Here is a 19,492-nt window from a genome sequence, read left to right on the forward strand (position 1 = left end):
TAATTGTTTCGAAGAAAATTTCGTTTGGATCTTAGCCGAGAGCTGTAAAATTCTAACATCATCATCTAGGTCGCAGTTAGAAGTTTCTGTTTTCCATTTGTTTGAGCATAAAACCTCTCAAAACAACCCTTTGAATAACGATCAGATTTATTTTATACATTAGGCAAAAAGGTAAACCAATGCCAGTGTGGAATTAAGGCATCTTTTCCTTTAGGTTTCAAGAATACATAGAGCATTACACAATTCAAGCCCTAGGAAGTTTATACAATGAGGCTCTCAAAAATTGGCAATTCCAATTGATGATTGGAAAATTTTCTCGCCTAAATTTCTGATATGACTTGTAGAAATAGCTAACACGATCAATTTTTTTATTGATGTTAAGTTTAAGATAGGTAACAACTAATTTAACGACAAATAATTTATGCACAATACGATTATCACTTACGTGTTATTGCATCGTACAACTAAGCCTTAACATACGGTTATGCAGTGTCGGAGCCTCAGGTAATAGATAGAACGCTCAATGAGTGACCAGATGCAGAGGCAAACGTTAAATTACGTGACCCATGTAAGATATCGTTACAATAATTGATGCTAAAAAAAATATATTTTTAAACATTTAAATTTTTATAAACAAAATCAACTGAAAGGAACGTCGTTTTATTCAAATTCTGGTACCTTTTCTTCTTCATAAGTGATATATATTTATTATTATTATTATTATAGTTTTCTACCGATTAAGGTAGGTTTCCATGGAGAATTCGAGAAGCGATCTGGGAGCCTCCCTTTCCTTCCAGCACTGCCTTTTTTAATTCACTGTAAGGCCTACTCTCTTTCAATCTATCCAAAAATCCTATTCTTTTCCTTCCCCTCCCTCGTTTCCCTAACATTCTACTCTCCAACACCATTTTCAACATCCCCTCCCCGCTAATTACTCGCTCCATCCATACCTTCTGTCTCCTGCGTATCTCATCTAAAAGCTGCCTCTCCTCGCCAACCATATCCAGCACTTCGTCGTTCCTTTTCCTCTCCGTCCATTTCACCCTCTCCATTTTTCTCCATACCCACATCTCGAATGCCTCCAATCTTCTCTCGTCTTCTTTCCTCAGTGTCCACGTTTCCGCACCGTAGAGAGCTACACTCCAAATCAAACTCTTCACCAGCCTTTTCTTTAAACTCTTACACAACGATCCTCTTAGAAGCTCCTTCCTGTTCATGAACGCCTCCTTCGCTAATGCTATTCTCTTTCTGATGTCCTTACTACTGTATCCGTTTTCCTCTAACGTACTACCTAAATAGTTGAATTGCTCAACCTGCTCAAGTTTTTCACCACCCACCTTTATCTTGAGTCTCACATTCCTCGCTCGTGATGCTTTACAAGACCGCATTACCTTAGTTTTCTTCTGATTTATCCTCATCCCATACTCCTCGCAACGTTCGTATAACGCATCCACTAGAGCCTGAAGCCCCCTCGCTGACTGGCTAATCAGCGCCTGGTCATCCGCGAATCTCACTGATTTGAACATCATTCCTCCCACTTTTATCCCAGCTTCTAACTCATCCCACGCTTCCCTTACCATCTCTTCAGCGTACACGTTAAAGAGCAGCGGCGATAGAGAACAGCCTTGCCTCACACCTCGGCCAATGCTTGCCCACCCAGATTCTCCGTCCGCTATCCTCACTTGCGCAGTCTGGGCCATATACAGATTACGAATCAGTCGTCTATCCCTCCAATCTACACCCATTCTCTTGAGAATATCCATTAACTTCACCCAGTTCACCCTATCAAACGCTTTTTCAAAATCCACGACACACGCATATACGTCCTGGTCATATTCTAGGTTCCTCTCCACGAGGGACCTCATTATTGCTATTGCATCACGAGTTGACTTCCCTTTTCTGAAACCGAACTGATCTTCGCCCAAATATTCGTTTGCCCTCGCCTCCATCCGTCTGTTCAATATCCTCAGTACCACTTTCGCCGCATGCGATATTAGGCTGATAGTCCTATAATCTCCGCATTCCACAGCTTTCTTCTTTTTCGGAAGCGGAATTAAAACCGTCTTCACGAAATCTTCCGGCTTAAAAGAGAATATTTTCCATCGAAATTAATTAACTCACTGAAGCTCACCGCTCATCATCATCCCTAGTCAACAGCCTAAAAGTTCGACACAGCTCTACACTCAATTCTCCCATCAGCTAATATTTTCACAACTATTTTTTTTCTATTCCGCATTATTCCTTAGCTGTTCCATGTATTTTATTGGAAGTCTTGTTTTTCAGTTCTTGCCATCTCCTTGTCCCACGACGATTGTCTTCATCAGGCCATTATGACTTAGGATAGGGCCTATAAGGTTTTTCCATTTTCTAATCAAGGTTTTCACGAGCCTCACCTTCCACCCCATTCTTCTTTGGATTTCTTCAGTTCATTTAGAAGTTCACCACTACAAGATTAAAAAATACTATGAACGGAGTTACATAATCGATCCTCTGCGTGGCGATAAGGTCAGTACGTTCAGAAGTCATAACTCGCCTCCTCTGAACTTGTGAAAAATATTTTACATTAGAAACGCGCATATATATGACTTACAAAGGGTGTTAGAGGGATGATCGAGGGTATTTATCCCGAGTCTTTAGCTCCGCTTCCGCCCCTTGTTGACTTATTTTGCGAGGGAGCGTCAGAGTGGAAATTTCTCGGATGGTGAAGCCGGGTCTTCTTGGAATTTTCCTCCATCACCCTCTCAATCCATCTTAAACGACAAATCCACGTGCTCTTTGTGTTGCAAAACTACCCAGGTTGTCGGCCGCATCTCCAAATAACCAACTGATGACTACGGAACGGCATCTATAATGACTTCTGGGCAAACGATCGCCCATCTCTTTCTGGGCCATGATGAGTTCCGCATTTCCAGCCTGTCGCTTTTATGCGACAGCGACAGACAGTTTCTCGCGGGAGGGCGAAAATCATTAGGGCGAACATCTCGGCACCCCTTCCTGCACGCCTAATTTCTTCCCTTCTCCCACCCAGCCTCTTGACTTTGGCTCCCTCTGTGACCTCCCTTTAACCTATTCCCTTTTCACTACATCCTCCATTTTTTCCCTTTTTCTCTCTCTTTTTACGTCCTCCGTTTTCTCTTGCCGATTCCTAATTATTTCCGAATCCGATGCTTTCGTATCTATTTCCGATTTTCAATGCTAAAAAAAATCGATTCTTATTCCTGACAACAGATGGAACACCATTATAGCTAAGGCATAAGGGTATCATTTAAACTCTCGGTAATAAACAATATATTTCATACGTCTCCATATATTTCGTAAACAATGCACGATTTTTACATTACTTCCCCTGAATTTTGAACAAATTATTTTAATCGCACATTCGCTTCTCCTTGTCTTCGAAATTCATGTTACACATATAGTTACTATTATTTTTTATAGTTAGTAGCTGATTGGCGCGGAAAAGTACGTTGCTTGACATCGTATCAATCAGATGTACAGGGTGGAGACAAATATCTCTCGAGATTTTAATACAGGATATTAATTGCCAGTAGGAACCAAAATTATCAATGACGTCTAGGTGGACAACGCACCATTTTTAAAATAAAGAAACTTCGCACCAAGCGCTCCGATTGGCCGCGAATTTGCCCTGTTGCCGGATGATCTAAACAACATATGATCTCGAATTCTTTGCCTGCCGCTTATCGAGATGCATTCAAGGCATTTCGCTGACTCAGTTGACATTAACTGATCTATCTTCTAATCGTTACGAAATTTTCCTCCAATTCGTATAAAAGGAAACTTTAAAAACACCGAACAAATCAAGAAAAATAATTTATGACAGAGGAAAAGAGGATCGAAATACGAAAATAATTAAATTTCTGGTGCGTAGTTTTTCAGTTACGATCTGGAGTGACTTTCACAGCAGAGGCCCTGTCAAGGAGATAGGATCCGCTGAGATCAGCATCCTGCTCCAGGCTCTCGATTCGTTGTATCGATTGTGATCCGAAAAATCGGTGCAAGCGAGAATCGACGTTTGAATTCGGCTCTTCTTTCATTTTCTCCCCTCTCTTTGACGATCTTTCTTCTTCATCTACTCCTCCCTACACCTTCCCATGTCGTTTGCTGTTCCTGTTCCAAAAACCCGCTTTCAACGTGCCACTCAAACGCAGCAGCCGTCGAGACCACTTCGGGATATCGAGAACCAACGGTTAATTACGGGGTCCAAGTCATTAGTCCCCACAGAAACTTAAACACTCTTGCGATTAATATAAATACGGAATGCCTCGAGAAATCCTCCCAGCCGAATTCAACCATTAACTTGCCTTCTCTCTCTCTCACTCTCTCTCACTGCTTTTAGTTCTGTTTTCATGTCCCCTGTTAATTCATTCTCGGGCTTATTGCCTTCCTCCATCTTACCGCCTATTCATCCTCTCTCTCTCCTTCTACTCCCAATTTATCTCCTCTTCCTCCTCCTCCTGTTTCGGCTCGTCCTTATTCAGTTAACCTTCAAAGCCTTTCATGCTATAGTAACTACCTCTCTAATTTTCCAGCCCATTTACTGGCATAGAAAGTTTAATCGAAGGTTAAGCCGCGATCAGACTCAATACACCCTTTAAGATAAATATGTCTATTAAATGCAAGCAAATGTTTTCCTCTCACTTGACGCACTGATATTTCCTTTTATTGCAACCATTACACTTTAAAATCATTTTCAAATAATTCATCTGCTTATGACCTGATGAGATTCTTTACGGGGAAATCATTATTGATTGATCTTCCTCCAGTAAAATAAGAGTTTACCTTTATTTTCACTCCTTACTATGCCGTCTCTTTGTTGATTCAAAACTATTTTTACAACATTTTTAGTAAGTTCTGCAAAAGCGATAATGGTTTTATTGAATGATATAATAATAATAATAACAATAATAGTAGTAATAAATGAGAATTGTTCAAACTAAATAAAAACTAATCGATCAATGGAAAAGTAAAAACTTCATGAGCACCATCCTCATCATATAAACATGCCACACATAGATAAAGAGGCTTCAAATATATGGTTGAAACAAGAAATATTTATGGGGAAACAGTAGCATTTAGGAGGGCCATTTAAGATCGTATAATATTGACAAAGAACTACAGAAAGTTCATATTAAAAGAAAATGTAACCAGCGATCAATGCAGAAGATGTAAGAACTAATCCGAAACAATAGAGCATATTATGGGAAGTTGCAGGGCCCTAGCTGCATATGAATATACCAGTAGACATGACAATGTAGCCAAAATCACGCACCAAGAACTGGCAAGAAAAAATAGAATCCTGGACACCGATGTCCCATACTACAAATATCATCCACCTGATGTTATGGAAAACGATGAGTGCAACCTATTGCACTCATCCAAATGCACGCATCAACCAAACTGGAATGCAGAAATCAGAACTGACCGAGCAATTAAAAACAATAGAACGGACATAGTTATAATAGACAAAATAAAACGGCACACTACCCTCATAGACGTGACAATTCCCACAAACCATAATGAACAGAAAGCACACTCCACCAAAATGAATAAATATGCAGAACTTGCAGCAGAGGTCTAAGCCTTGTGGATGATGCAGTCAGTAGATATATGCCCAATAGTGATAACAACAACAGGAATCACACCGTGCGAAGTTTTACACCAGCTAAAGAAGCTAAACTTGGAGAAAACTCCACCAATAATACAAAAAGCAGTCATCCGGGACACCTGTCATATTGTCCGACAGTTCCTTTCAATAGAATAATAACTGAACTGATAACAAAACATGGTTGAACTTGACCTAGTTCGTTCGCTGTGAACAAACCTTGCAAGATAGCAAGAGGGAAAAAGAAAATAATAGTACTACTTAAATGTATTACTCCAAGTATCTTAAATGCACAATTTGAACACAACAAAAATGAAAGAGCTTTAGGTAGCCTAAGTGGTCAAAACACCAGTGTGGAAGCTACCATATTTTAAAATTTTATGCAATATACTAGTCACACCACAAATTTGCATTTTTGCATCTTAAATATCTCTCAGTAAATAGATAACATGAGATCACATATGCTGAGAAGTATCAATACCATATTGCTAATTGAATGATTCACCTCTATTTTAACGAGAGAAAAGTTTATTTCAACCAAGTTTTGCCGTGCAGTAACCATAAAAAATATGTCTCTCCGACGAATGCAGCTCCTTCTGCCGGTCGTATTGAGATGCTGAGTGGTAATTCAACGCCTCGCCTGTTTAACTGTACCTTATAAGGAACGTGTTTGAGAGAGAGAGATCTTAAGCTCCTTAAAAAACTGAGTACGCTCGATTCTTGCACGGGTGCAAGTGCCATAAAGGCTCTTTTGAAAACAATGCTCGAACCTCACTAATAACCTCGAAAGAACCTCTTCAATGAGCGAGTCTCCGTACTGCGAAGAGCACGTTACTCCTTCTTAAAATTGCCTCAATGAGGGTCTTGGCAAGACACTCGTCTTGAACCTCTCGCACGTGCTTGCTTCACTTGCGCCATCATTCCTTCGACTTCTCTTTTTATCTTTCAAAGTACTGCTCTTTTGCATTCATTGCCGACTGCATTTTAATTCTGCGTACGAATACGTGAGCGCTTGCGTGCAAAGTGTATGTTTTTCTTATCTCCACCACTCTCTCCATTGCCTCATTATTGCCCATTATATTCTCTGCAATCTAGTAACGCTTCAGTGTCGATCAACTGCCCATATGGCAACCCGCTTTATTACCCATATTTATGAGCTAGACAGGAAGGCTTGGGTATCTTTCAACGACTAAGCACGCTATTCTAACAGTACTCTCTTGGTGTTGTTGAAAAAAATGGCTTCAACTATTCTTTGTATTGTAGAAATAGCGTTTATAATAACTTCATTGGGCTCTTTTAAAAATGATTGTCTGTGCCTATAAATTATATTGCGTGTATATTATTTCTCCGTTGTCAGTTTCCTTGTCATATTTCTTTTATTTTGCAGAGTCATTTGTAATACACAGTTGATGGAGCTAATCTAAGCTATTTTATTCTAGTTTTTCAATCATATTGTTATGTGCTCATGTCTATGCTTGAGAGTTAAAGACTGTGAGTTGCCGAATGCTTATTATTCTTCCATATATATCAGCAGCGTGCACGCAAAACGGGAGAATGTGCATGGGACCAGATAATGCTTTATCCGTCTTTACGGATCGTCGACTCACATGAAGCCATGAGCTAATTTAGCATCGCACTTGAAGCAAATTCCTGACTGTCGTGTTAATATGCATCTCGTATTCCTCAACTTGATACTTCATATTCCATCTCAACTCTAGCGCAGTAATAGCTTGGGAAAACTAATAAGAGTATCGGTGAATAAAAATGCAGACCCCGCATTCTCTCTTTGCTCGTCTCCCTATTGAAATGCGCGAAAAATAAGACGCTGATATCCCAACCGTAAACTTTGCCTCTGCCATCCAATAAATCACCACGGTGCTCCCATTGTTAACGGTGAAACCTTTAAGCTCGTATTTCATCCCCGGTATGTACCCCTACCGAAATGCACATGCCTATATCTTTCTCCTCTAGTGTTCGAAAGAAAAAAAATCTTTTGAAAGCTTTTCTTATTTATTGTTTTCTATTTTTTTTTTCAGGTATATAGCGGTGACGCAGCCCATTAAGTACGCCAAGCACAAGAGCCAGCGGAGAGTGTGGCTGACCATCGCTCTGGTTTGGGTCATCTCAGCTGCGATAGGCTCGCCCATTGTCCTCGGCCTGAACAACACGCCCGAGCGCCTCCCTGATTTGTGCCTCTTCTACAACAGCGACTTCATCATTTACTCGTCCCTCTCGTCTTTCTACATCCCCTGCATCATCATGGTCTTCCTTTACTACAACATATTCAAGGTAAGTGACAATTGAGACGCACTTCAATGAAGCAATCTCGGCTCTTGTCTCATTATTTACATACCACTGCGAACCATCCCGAGGATTTATTTGTATGTTTGCGCTTACGGCGTCGTGTGAATGAATGAAGGAGTATATTCATACGTTTAATGATACAATAGCAAGTCACTAGCACTAAATAAAAAACACTTAAAAGAAAAATTCCCACCGGAAAATTTTCCCAAGTGAGTGTTTCTTTTAACGTGTCTTTTATTTGGCTCTAGTGATACCCTGTTGCGCCTTATTACCCTTGCTGTTACCCTGTTGTATAGTTATACGCGCATCATTATTGTACTAAAGTTTTGGAGCATATAAATGAGTCACTTCTAAATGCACCTACACTTGATACCCTATTACCAAATACTTTGTAAAAATAGCATTTTTCTCGCAAGGACTGAAATTTTTTTTTATTATGTCATTAAAAAAAGGCGCTATAAGTGAAATTTGGCGTTGGGTTGATCAAAATGTTGATTGTACGTATCGCTGATCTTATTATATTAAAAAACTAGAAAAATAAATCTCTACAAGTGAGTTTTTTATGAATTTTAAACTATAAGGAAAAAAGCTGGAAAAGGGTATCAGCAATAAGAAGTTGTCATTGGTAAAATAGGCTAGTCCTTAGACTTAATTGAGGCAGCCTCGGCTATTTCCACATTATTTACATAGTATTTTAATCCTGAAGTAATTCCGTTGCAGCTGTTCAATTATTCCTTTCCCTAGTTAGTGCCTAGGCATGCAGACCCGGTTTTCCTCTTCTCAGTGTCCTTTTTTCGCTGCCCTAAGTACCTAATCGGTATGCTTTCCTCTAGGAAGTGCATCTTCAATTTTTCCCTCTATTATATTTAGGACGAAATCACTCTAACTTATAAAATGGCCTATCCTGCGTAAACTGTCTTTGGTGTGCTGTATTTGAGTCATAACTGTCCAAAAAAAAAAGATTTTTCTATCAGAGATTCACTTGAAAGAAAGTGCGGCGTTTTATCATTCGTGGCTTCCACAAAATGCAAAACCGGTTGAGTCATTAAATACTTGGGTCTTTTGATATTTTCCTCCACTCTGCCTAGTCTTATGGTGAGGCAATTTGCATTTGGGTCCGGATATTCAGGAGAAGACTTCCATGTTAGTATAGGGAGAAGCGTTTGGTGTATGTGAGTAGGTTGGCACATTTGGTAGAGAGAGTAAACCGGGTTTCTCGGGGAAAATATTTACCTTAATTTTGTTCAGTACATTATAAGAAGAATTGGTATCCTTGACTGATCAGTGATTCCTCAGTTTACCAGCTTATCTTTGGAAGCCACTGTTGTACACGTTTTTGACACGTTCTCGACACGATAGCGATCGTTAAGTAAATTAATCAAATGTATTGAAACTGTAGATATCAGTGCAAAAAATGTAGTCGTTCCCATACGTAGGTCTAGCGAAATTTAACTCCCCTAAAATTAACCTGAGCTATTAATCTGAACAGGCATAAAATATTTGCTTTATTATGTGTGACTTTAAATAGTGATATTTAAGCTATCATATATATCAGCGATATCTCCTCCGTGTAAGCAACGCGCGCGAAACTTTTAATTCTGCAACCCAAACTTTCACTCTTAAGGAAATTGCAGCTCTATACAATCAAAGAGGATTAATAAAATTTTGCACCAAAGGGCTCACTTTTATTTTCCAATGTAATCAGGCCATTCGAGATTTCACACCGAAGTAAAATACATGTGTATTCATCATCCTATATAACCTCTAGTGGATATCTGACTTCAGTGCTCATTGTAGCGATATTATCATGAACGTAATTGAACATTAAAACTCTCACAATTCATTCCAGTTAACCTATGAAGATAATAACTGAGGCATTTAATGGCCTATTGGTCTTTTGAGGCATGCTAATTCCCAGGAATAAAAGGTAATTTGTCTCATCCCTGGAGATTGTAAGCAGGATTAACCAACTCTGCGGGATTAAAAGCTAAAAAGAGAATGAAAAATGTGAATTTTTGAAAATTTCATTTTTTTATGTAATTATGGTAATCAGAGCTGGAACTTTCACTTTTGATACCATTTTGCATCGCCAAAAATTTATTAGAATCATCTGTGAGGGCCTTTTTGATTTTTTCAAAACATTTAATCGTTTCTCTGAGCAATTATCGCTTGTGACACACTCTGTCGCATTTTTATGGCTCTATACATGGAGGAAAAGTCTCCAGTTTTACTATCGGAGGTCTTTGAATTAACAAAGAATTTGAAATCGTTATTCTTTTTGTGCCATGGCAATTGGTTACTTTGATTCCTACCAGTAGTTGTCAGTTAAATTCAAGACAAGTTTCAGGTGTATGGATGAAATTGTCGCCCAGTCGTCAAGTATATATTTATAATACCATTTTAATATCCGGTCTACTCCATTCAAATCTTGGAATTTCAATCACTTAAAGTTGACAGCAGCAGCGAAGTCCAGAGTGGAAGCATTCCAAATGTGTTGTTACCTTAGGGTGATGAAGATAATTGGATCGACTGTGTAAGTAACGAGGAAGTGCTAAGAACAGTGGGAGAAAAGAGAAGTCTTCTAAATACCTTAAGGAGCAGACTTAGTGGGCCGCATTATGAAACATGATGGCTTGATTAAAACAATTGTAGAAGGACAAGTGGAAGGGCAGAAGGGCAATGGACGGCCCCGAATGAGTTACATAGGACAGATTATAAAGGATGTAAAAGAGAATAAGTACGTCGCTATGAAAAGGCTAGCGGATAGGAGAGAGAAAAGGAGAGCTGCGTCAAACCAATCTTAGGATTGTTGACTAATGATGATTATGAAAGATAATTTTGTCAATAGCATTTGTTTTTTCAGCAATCTATTCGGCAAAGTACTTTTAACAATGTTAAAATTTGTATCAATGAAGCAGGCACACTCAATTGATTTTCTCAAATTTCTTATATCGGTGGCTGCGTTCTAACAACACATATCTCAAAAATAGCAACTGTTCAGGCGAGAGAAAGAAGAATATATTTTTACTTGTAAACTGAAATTAAAAACCAAAAGTTCATAAAACTGATAAAGAAGCATTTATTTGCAAAAAATAGTTTTTTTGCTTGTATTTTATTTATTCAATGTTATTACACTTTGTTTAAGATACCTGTCTCAAACTGGCCGAATTTAAGATACGTGTTGTTAGAACTTAGTCATCGATATATTTAAATTTTGTCGATAAGTCATGAGGTAACTAAAGTGGAGTGCACGTTTTTAGGATACGCAATTCCCGTCGGAAAACATGCACAATGATAGAAAGAAATATATAAATTCACCGTATTTTTTGGAGCATATACTAGGTCCGCCAGGGAAACCGGATGATTGCAGGTAGCCTTGAGACGGAGTTTTGGAAGTGGTGGGGGGCAAGGCTAATGATGCGTTTCCAACTGCACACTCCGCCATTTAAGTTGCCATGGATCGTTGGCCTGGAGAGAAAAGCGCTTATAAAAATGGTGAAATCTTATCGAGGTAGTGAAAGATGGTGTAAGGCTACCTAAAAACCGAGGTATTTCAAAGCTATCCAATTAGAACCATCCCAACTCACATACAAAGATTTGCATATGTGAGAGCGACAATACCTGTCAACATGCTGCGAAAGGTTATGCAAAATTCCCAGGCCAGGCTGCTAGAATGCCTTAAATGCACATTGAGGACATTTTGTAGAAATAGTATTAAGAAAATAATTTCCCTCGTTTTTTATTCGAAATGGCTGTTTTTATACATTCAATTAATTCCCAATGAAATATTTAAAAAGTTATTTTTTCAACAATCAACCACTTTATTTAATCTCCCTGCATACATGCATGATATCAAAACGTTCCCTTGTTACACTAATACCGAGTGTCTTAAAAAATAATATTTTTCTAACCAGCACTAAAATGTAAAAAATTCATGCTGCCAGTAAAGAAACTTTGAGTGTAATTTGAGGTTGTGTTGATCAAAACGCTGATCGTACGTGTCGCAAACTAGTATAAAAATAAATGTGAAAAATTGGAATCTCCTCTTGCTTTATAGTTCGTACTTTTTATGAACTTCATTACGATATAAAAACTGGTAAATGGCAGAATTAATAAGTAGTTTTCATAATAAAAATAGCCTGGTAATGTAGCAAGACGATTCGTTATATATGTATATTTTCTGCTGTTTATAAGTTGCTATTACAAAAGTAACCATATACTTCACACGTATTGTTTGATTTATTCTTCCAGTGCTAAGTATTTAAACTCAACCCCTAAGTACAATGATACAACTTTAAGTTTATTAGTTAAACAGATATGTATCTTTAGATTCATTTGTTCAAGAATTATCGGAATTATATTCCGTATTGAGCTACCAGGTTTTTAGTGAGTAATACGTATTCATGTCAAAAATATAAGATTAATTTATTTGACTTTCATGCCAAATTACTAGTTTGTTAGTAACAAGTGTTGTTGCACAATTTTGTTAGCAATCATATTGGTCATCAATTGTCAAATTATTATTCTAAATTTCCACTTTGTTTCGAAAACTAAATCTTGTACTTCATCACGCATTGCTCCTTTGCTTTGAGGAAACGGATTGGCTGAATACGATTTTAGAATCCATTTTTCATTCTTTAAATTACCCGCGACCGAGAACTTCATTTCGCAGACAGATAATAATGGAATTCAACATGTTGACGTCCTGATTCTCAAGGGCACGTAAAAAAATATTTATTCCGGTAGTCGTCGAATAAAGAGTGGATGAGGAGTCAGTCAGAAGCGTCAAAATCCCTTGCGCTTAGTGAATAAAAAATAAAAAACGGAATTATATTCAGGCCGAATGAAACGGCAATACAAAATTTATAATACCAAAAATACTTTTTTCAGACCGCAAGAAACCAAAAAAAAAATCTTTGATGAAAAAATTAAATGAAGGGAATGATAAATTCAACTTTTCCTCCAACGAGGTGGAGGTCAGAGGAGGAATTTGAATAATCCAGGAGCCTAATCAAGAGGGGGATTTGGTTCGGCTTAATTATTTCATTTCCCGAATAATGATTTGGCCAGGCCGAAATATTCCCAGTTCGCGTCGTGTCTCTTCATTCTGGACGATCTTGCAGCGACGTAGTTCGCTACTGTCGTATCTTTTTTTCCCCTTCCAACCGAGTAAAAGCGACCGTTGCTTAAAACCTCCCATGTCACACTCTCTCGCCCCAATCCCATTGGACGCCGCAAATTTTAACCTCGCCCGAGCAGATCCGCCATAATTGTCGTCGTTGTATCTGTGGCCCCGAGGTTGCGCCCATGGGGGGAAGGCCGCAATACCCCTTCTTTAACGTTTGCCCTCGCTTCCCCCCCCCCCCCCCTCATACCATCCGCACGGACTAATGAGAATTTGGGCCAAGGGGGAACGACGTCGGAGAGACCTCTGGATTGTTACGCCCCGGAGACTTGCAACTTTGCTAGCGCATGTATGTGCGTCCCCTTCTTCCCCCTCCCCCCCTAAATTTTGCAAGGGAGGTAGGCAAAAAAAGATTATACCCCCTTTACTGCTTTTTTTCTCTCTCTCTCTCTCAATCCTCTCTGTCTCTAGCCAGACTGTTGCCACCCGCGTTCCGTCCCAATGATTAACTTAGAAGTGGGCACACTGCGTTTCCCAAGGTTACCCTCATTGTTGAGTCAATCCACGTCATCCCGCCCGGACATTCTTGTACCGGGCCGATTTTATCAATTCTGGTGCCATCTCTCGTTGCTCTCTTTTTTGTATTGTGCTTCTCCGAGGAAAAAATTGATGAGCAACCCCCACGTGTTTCGTACTCATGTATGCATAAGAGTTTTGAGATACGCTCTCCTTTCAGTCGGGTTGAATTCTAAAGGATGTATCGCGTTGCTTTTGTTTGATGTTTTAGTGCTTAAAAGTGCTTGGCAGTGACGGATCATAGGTACTGTAACTGCATAAGATTTCGTGAAGGTTTGGCCGCACGTGGTTGAGTCCTGTGGTAATGTTTTATATTCCTCAAACATGTGGTCCCCGACTTGGGGGTAGAGTAAGTTGTTTTACTCTTCCTGAATTTCCTTCCTAAAAGATGTTTCTCAAGCTAAGTCTAATTGCTGCTGTATAAATTCCTCTAAGGTGCATTGAGCTAATATGCATAATAATTAAAATAATCATTATTAATAATATAATTTTATCTTCTGGAGGGTGTATAAAATCAAGATGGTCAAGTACAAAGCACTGACATTTTTGTGAGGTTGTGTTTGATATTTTTTTGGCCTACAGATGATTTTTCTCAAATTTCAAAATCTTATTTTCACCCAAAGCACAGTAATTGGCATAGATTTTTAAAGTGTCGCCATCAAGAACTTATGATAGTTTGAAATGTTAATGAGAGCTTTTCTAGCATCCATCATTCACAGTACATGAATATTGACTACATATTTACATTTATGATTTTTCTCTTCTGTCATGCCTAGTATTTTTATTTAATTGCGTTGAGCATTTACTTTTTATACAATAATTGAAGATTTTCTCCACAATGACAGTTGATATTTCTTTTTCGTTATCCACTGAGCAGCAATGATGATAGCTCCCTGATAACTACCTTAAATATAATTGAGTTGACTATCAAATGATTTGCAGGAGCGAAACATCATTTATCGAAAGGTTGCCTATTTTCTCGAATAATAATACCTCACAGCTTTACTTGGTACTGTGGGAAGATGTAGATCTTACCACCTTTACATAGATACCTCTCATCAAAGTTAATCTTCATTATTATTCAGAATATTGCTTTAACCTACATGTTGTATTCATACGACCTGCCATGTGCCATTGAATTCACGGTGGGATATGATCATGCGGAACACGCTTTAAAAGACAGCTTAAAAAAAAAGCCTTTTAGGGTGCGGTATCGTGCATACGAAGTTGCTTCTTTCATTAGGTTTTTATAGCGCTTCCACGAGTGGTGGATGAACCATTGTGTGCGATATCCAAAAAACTATATATCACTGGCGTTCCAGAGAATGTGCCTACTGGGTATTCCAAAGCTTTCAACTTGTTTTCCTGGATATTGAACATGAATATTTAGATTAATCAGGTTTCCCTTAGAAAGAAAGAAAATTCAAGAGAAAGTATCCACGCCTCGGAATCCAATTCAACTCAAGATTATACGGAGTAGGGTGGAAATAAATATTCAATTAGTGGAGAGGAGTGAAATTTTTATAATTCTAAAGCAAGATACATAAATTTATGAAGAAAATGTCTGATGGAGATTTAGTTAGCATGAATGAAAACATTTTTAAATGATAAATAACGATGTTGTAATTAATTATTCACAAAACTAATTAAAATCAGGTAAAATGAACTTAGAACTAAAATATATTTTTTATCTTGCAAACTCAAGGGGTATTCGGAGCGATTTAGATTAATTAAAATTAAGCAACACGAGAGAAGTGCTTGTTTGCGGAGGGATTCTAAACGCCGTAATGCAGCCATTATCTACGCTCCCTTTTACATGAATTTATACTTATGTGCTAAGCATTTAATTGTATATGGTATATAAATCACCACTCAGATTCCAGAGTTGTAGCTTGGCTAGTATGGATGTTATCCCGCCCAGTGACTGTGCGATTAGTATTTCATAGTGATGCATACGTGACTCCATATTAATCATGTTCATTAAATCCTTTTTTCGTTCCTAAATTTGTATTCTGGTTATAAATACATGAGACTTGTATGACGTTACAGACATTTTTCTATGCTATCTGCACAAAATGTGACTTGGGAAGCTGGTTTTTTGTGTATGCTAATCGTAAAAACATAATCAGTATGTCATTTGTTGTAGCTTAAACGTATTTGTAATTCATTTTTGTCAATTAGTGTTGAAAACGCTCTGGAATATAAATTTAGAAATGAAAAAATAATTTGGTGTGCTTTCTAACAATGAAATTACAATTTAAATAACAAATTTCAACGATAGCATATTACTTCCTTAGCGATTGGTACACCAATGGGGTTAAATAAGTGAGAATACGGAATTTCCATAATAATGGCAGCGTAGCACAGTCAAATTTCTAGAAAAAGTACCGAATGGAAAATCGTTGAATTGATTTCTAGCATTTTTTAATTTTTCCAACGATTCCGTAGTAATCCAAGGATTCCGTATAACACTGTGTGCAGCATAGTGTACTATTTAGCATGATATTTATCGTGAAGAAATGAGATGGCAGCATTGATAAATAAAAGTGCAGATAAGTGTAAAGGTCGGAGTAACGCTGGCGTTGAACTTGTTTACGACTGCGCAGCGTTGTATTTCATGCTCAGAGCGTGCTAAAGTGGGAAAGGGGCGAGAGGGGCCGTGAGTGTGAGGATTAGAACTCTTATGTGCGGCGAAATTTCCACATTTTTGCACACACGAGCCAAATGTGGCGCCGGGTAATTCGGTAAATGATCTTTGTTTTACGGATGCATGGGCGCGAATCTCCCTTACGGGTCACGGGAATATAAGTGGCCTTCCGGAGAGAATTATAGCTGTGTGAGTGTTGAAAAACGTAATGGTGAACAATCGTTTTATTACGCCACGTATAAAGAACATTATTGTTGGTGAAAAAAGTGCACGGCGTGAAAGGGTGAATGGTCCGTTAGATTTGTATCCTTTCACCAGGAGCGCCTGTGGCACCTGCAGTTGCGGTATACACCTATTTTTCCGTCTCATTTGATGAAATACGGCTCTGCACTCAAGTTGCGGTTTAAACTCAAGATTTTATGCTTTCTAATCTTTCGGTGAATATTGCTTACATTTATGTTCCCAGGCTGGAGATGATAGGATAGCTTTCTCTGTATGTTGCAATAGTTTACTATGCTATATACCACGCGGAATGCTTGATCGTTTTAGAGGTACCATAACTTATATTACAGAATATTTCTACATTTTTATGGTGGTTTCAAATAGCCTATCACATCTAATATTTCATCATCCACGATGTTGGTTCAGGTAAGATGCAACATCTAGAGTCGCTGGGCAACTGGGGTTTTACACACAGTCCTTCCCATTATTATTAAATCACTTAGACATATGTGGAAGGAAGCTCAACATAATCGTACCTTAAACAAAAATTTCTTCCGTGATGAGATCGTAATGTCTCATAAAACAGAAATTAAGTTAGTTGAATTACCGTCCAAACGTTCTCAGGCAGGGATAGTAATGCTTTCGCAATTTTTCCGGAACTTGGAGTACCTAAACCTTATTCGTAAATATTGCGGTCAAGATACCGTCTCGATTCCCTTATGGATCAATTCTCACTTAAATTGGCTTCAATACAATAAAAAATTACAAAAATTTGGTTATTTTGTTAAATTGATTAAATATTTTTTTCAAAGATGTAAATGGTCATTTTCTAAATATGAGAATTATTTGAGGTATTCTTTTTATTTCCATCGTAAGTTACCTATTCGAAGTTATTTCCTTGACCAAAGGGGAAGATTATTAAATAAATATTTCTCTTCTCTCAATTTGTACTGCCTATTAAATCAAACTATTTCATTGTTTAATATTCTATGGCACTCGACATGACAAATTAATGATGGATTTTATGTACCGTTTAATTTCTTAATTTGAGAAAGTTAATCTCATGGCCATCATATGATAATCTCTTTCTTCAACGAAAAGAGATGAAATCGCATCAGTCACCCCCTAGAGCAAAAAACTTAGTAGAATCTGGCCTTTCCAAAGTATGTTAAACTTTTTTTGGTGACATGTTTCGTTGGAAGAATGGAGTTTATAATATTTTGGTATTCAGGTATGGAAATTAAATGATTTGGGATATGTTTTATGATTATTCCATTAGTATCACCGTACTTTGAGTGGTATTGTTGATAAAATAATAAATTTTTAAGTCAATTTAATTTTGCGGAACACGTGTTTGTATATTCATGTTGTTAAAAATTACATGTGAACCTTAATTTTGGCCTTAATCGAATCTTAATGACATTTGGATTTAAAATTCTATTTAACTTTGTTTTGCATGCTCTTTGTCCAAGTGATTTTGGTTGTTTGCATCTACCTGTTTTATTATTTTCCTGTATATTATATTATTTCCTGTGTATTTCCTATGCATCTCATTATTATTATTCTATTAAACTCTTTTATTATTATCCCATACAGAATTGCTAGCAAGTATTTACCGTAATTTTTTACCATTCCTATTCGAGTGTATGAAATGAAAAACACGATTTAACTTTTAGTTATTCAAATCGCTATTCGGCTTTTTATGCGTCATCTTCCCTCGAACGGATATTCTATTGGCGCCTATTAAGGTGAAAAAATGTCCATCTCTACTTCGCTTTGTAAACATACTCGCTCGTTAAACTCGCGGAAGGTCTTTTCATAGACGTCAAAGAACTCCACCCGGAAAGCTACTGTGGGTAATCACCCGGTGCCTTCCACTGCCTTGATGGGAGCTTGTCGAAACCAGCCCACGGGATGCTCAATCACCCTCGACTTAACAATGTTCGGGGGTCGGTCCTCTATATCCATAGATCGAGCCCCCTGATTAATTAGTAGCGCACATTACCTTAGCATCGCTGCGTATATGACCTTCTAACCTATTGCCCTTCCTTAAATGACCTCCTTCACACCCTGCGGTTCCCCAGTGGTGCTTACGTTGCGCGTCATGGAATTTGGCTGGCCCGATATACCGGTCAGAACGAGGGAAAGGAATATCCTCTCGAGCATAATCGAAAGATGAAATATTTCGCTGAGTGAACTTGCTAAGTGCATTATTTTTCTTTCTTAGGGTTTTATATGGCAGCTCTATAGCCATGTATACATTTTAAAAGACCTGCCATTAGCAAATGAATGGTATAGAAGAAATACTTTCACGTAGCTTTTCTGTGTCGTTTTTATTGGTGAACTTTTTTACCCTCTGTGGGTATTATAAAAATAAAGTCAATTCAGTTTTTCCTAAAATAAATACTTTATGCGCGGGATTTTAAAGGATCAGAAAAAAACGGAACAGTGAAAACTACTCCTCACATTCGACTTTAAGCAACCCATATGTCTTATTTTAATGTCTTACTAATTTTCCTTTAAGAAAAATTCGTAAGACATTAAAATAAACCGTGATTTTGTAGCATTCCTAATAAAGTGTATAAAACGATTGGAATATTTGATCTTTACATTCCTAGACATTTTTGTATTCGCCATATTTCTTCGAACGGAATTTCTGTTGGCACCTCCCGAGGAGCAAAAATATCCATCTCGACTTTGCTTTGGAGATATATTCGCTCGTTAAACTTACGGTAGGTCTCTTCATTAACGTCAAAGTTTTCAAGTATTTTAAGGTATTAATGTTTTGTGAAATAAATATTGAAAGCCGTTGCCTTATAAAATATTGTGAAGTGATCGATTAAGGCTTTTACTAAGGTTAGGTACACAGATGCTATACTCTTTTCATCTTAGTTATACAATGAATCAACTGTTTTTTGCCTTAATAAAATGTTATGTTTTTATTCCTGTTCATTTCAATCATTGGCTTTGGCAGCTTTATGGCAATATAGAAATG

At 37.8% G+C, this 19,492-nt stretch overlaps 1 protein-coding gene across 1 annotated transcript in view; it reads left to right on the forward strand.

Moving 5' to 3' along the window:
* LOC124153231 (dopamine D2-like receptor) overlaps positions 1-19,492 on the forward strand; it is a gene marked incomplete at its 5' end in the record, with an annotated part of 144,842 nt that overhangs the window by 47,035 nt on the left and 78,315 nt on the right. Inside the window, one exon of the mRNA XM_046526329.1 lies at positions 7,660-7,912. Within this exon, the coding sequence (XP_046382285.1) occupies positions 7,660-7,912 (253 nt within the window). The remainder of the gene's footprint in view (positions 1-7,659; positions 7,913-19,492) is intronic.

Source organism: Ischnura elegans, chromosome 2 (genome assembly GCF_921293095.1).
Source record: "Ischnura elegans chromosome 2, ioIscEleg1.1, whole genome shotgun sequence".
NCBI classification, from domain to species: domain Eukaryota; kingdom Metazoa; phylum Arthropoda; class Insecta; order Odonata; family Coenagrionidae; genus Ischnura; species Ischnura elegans.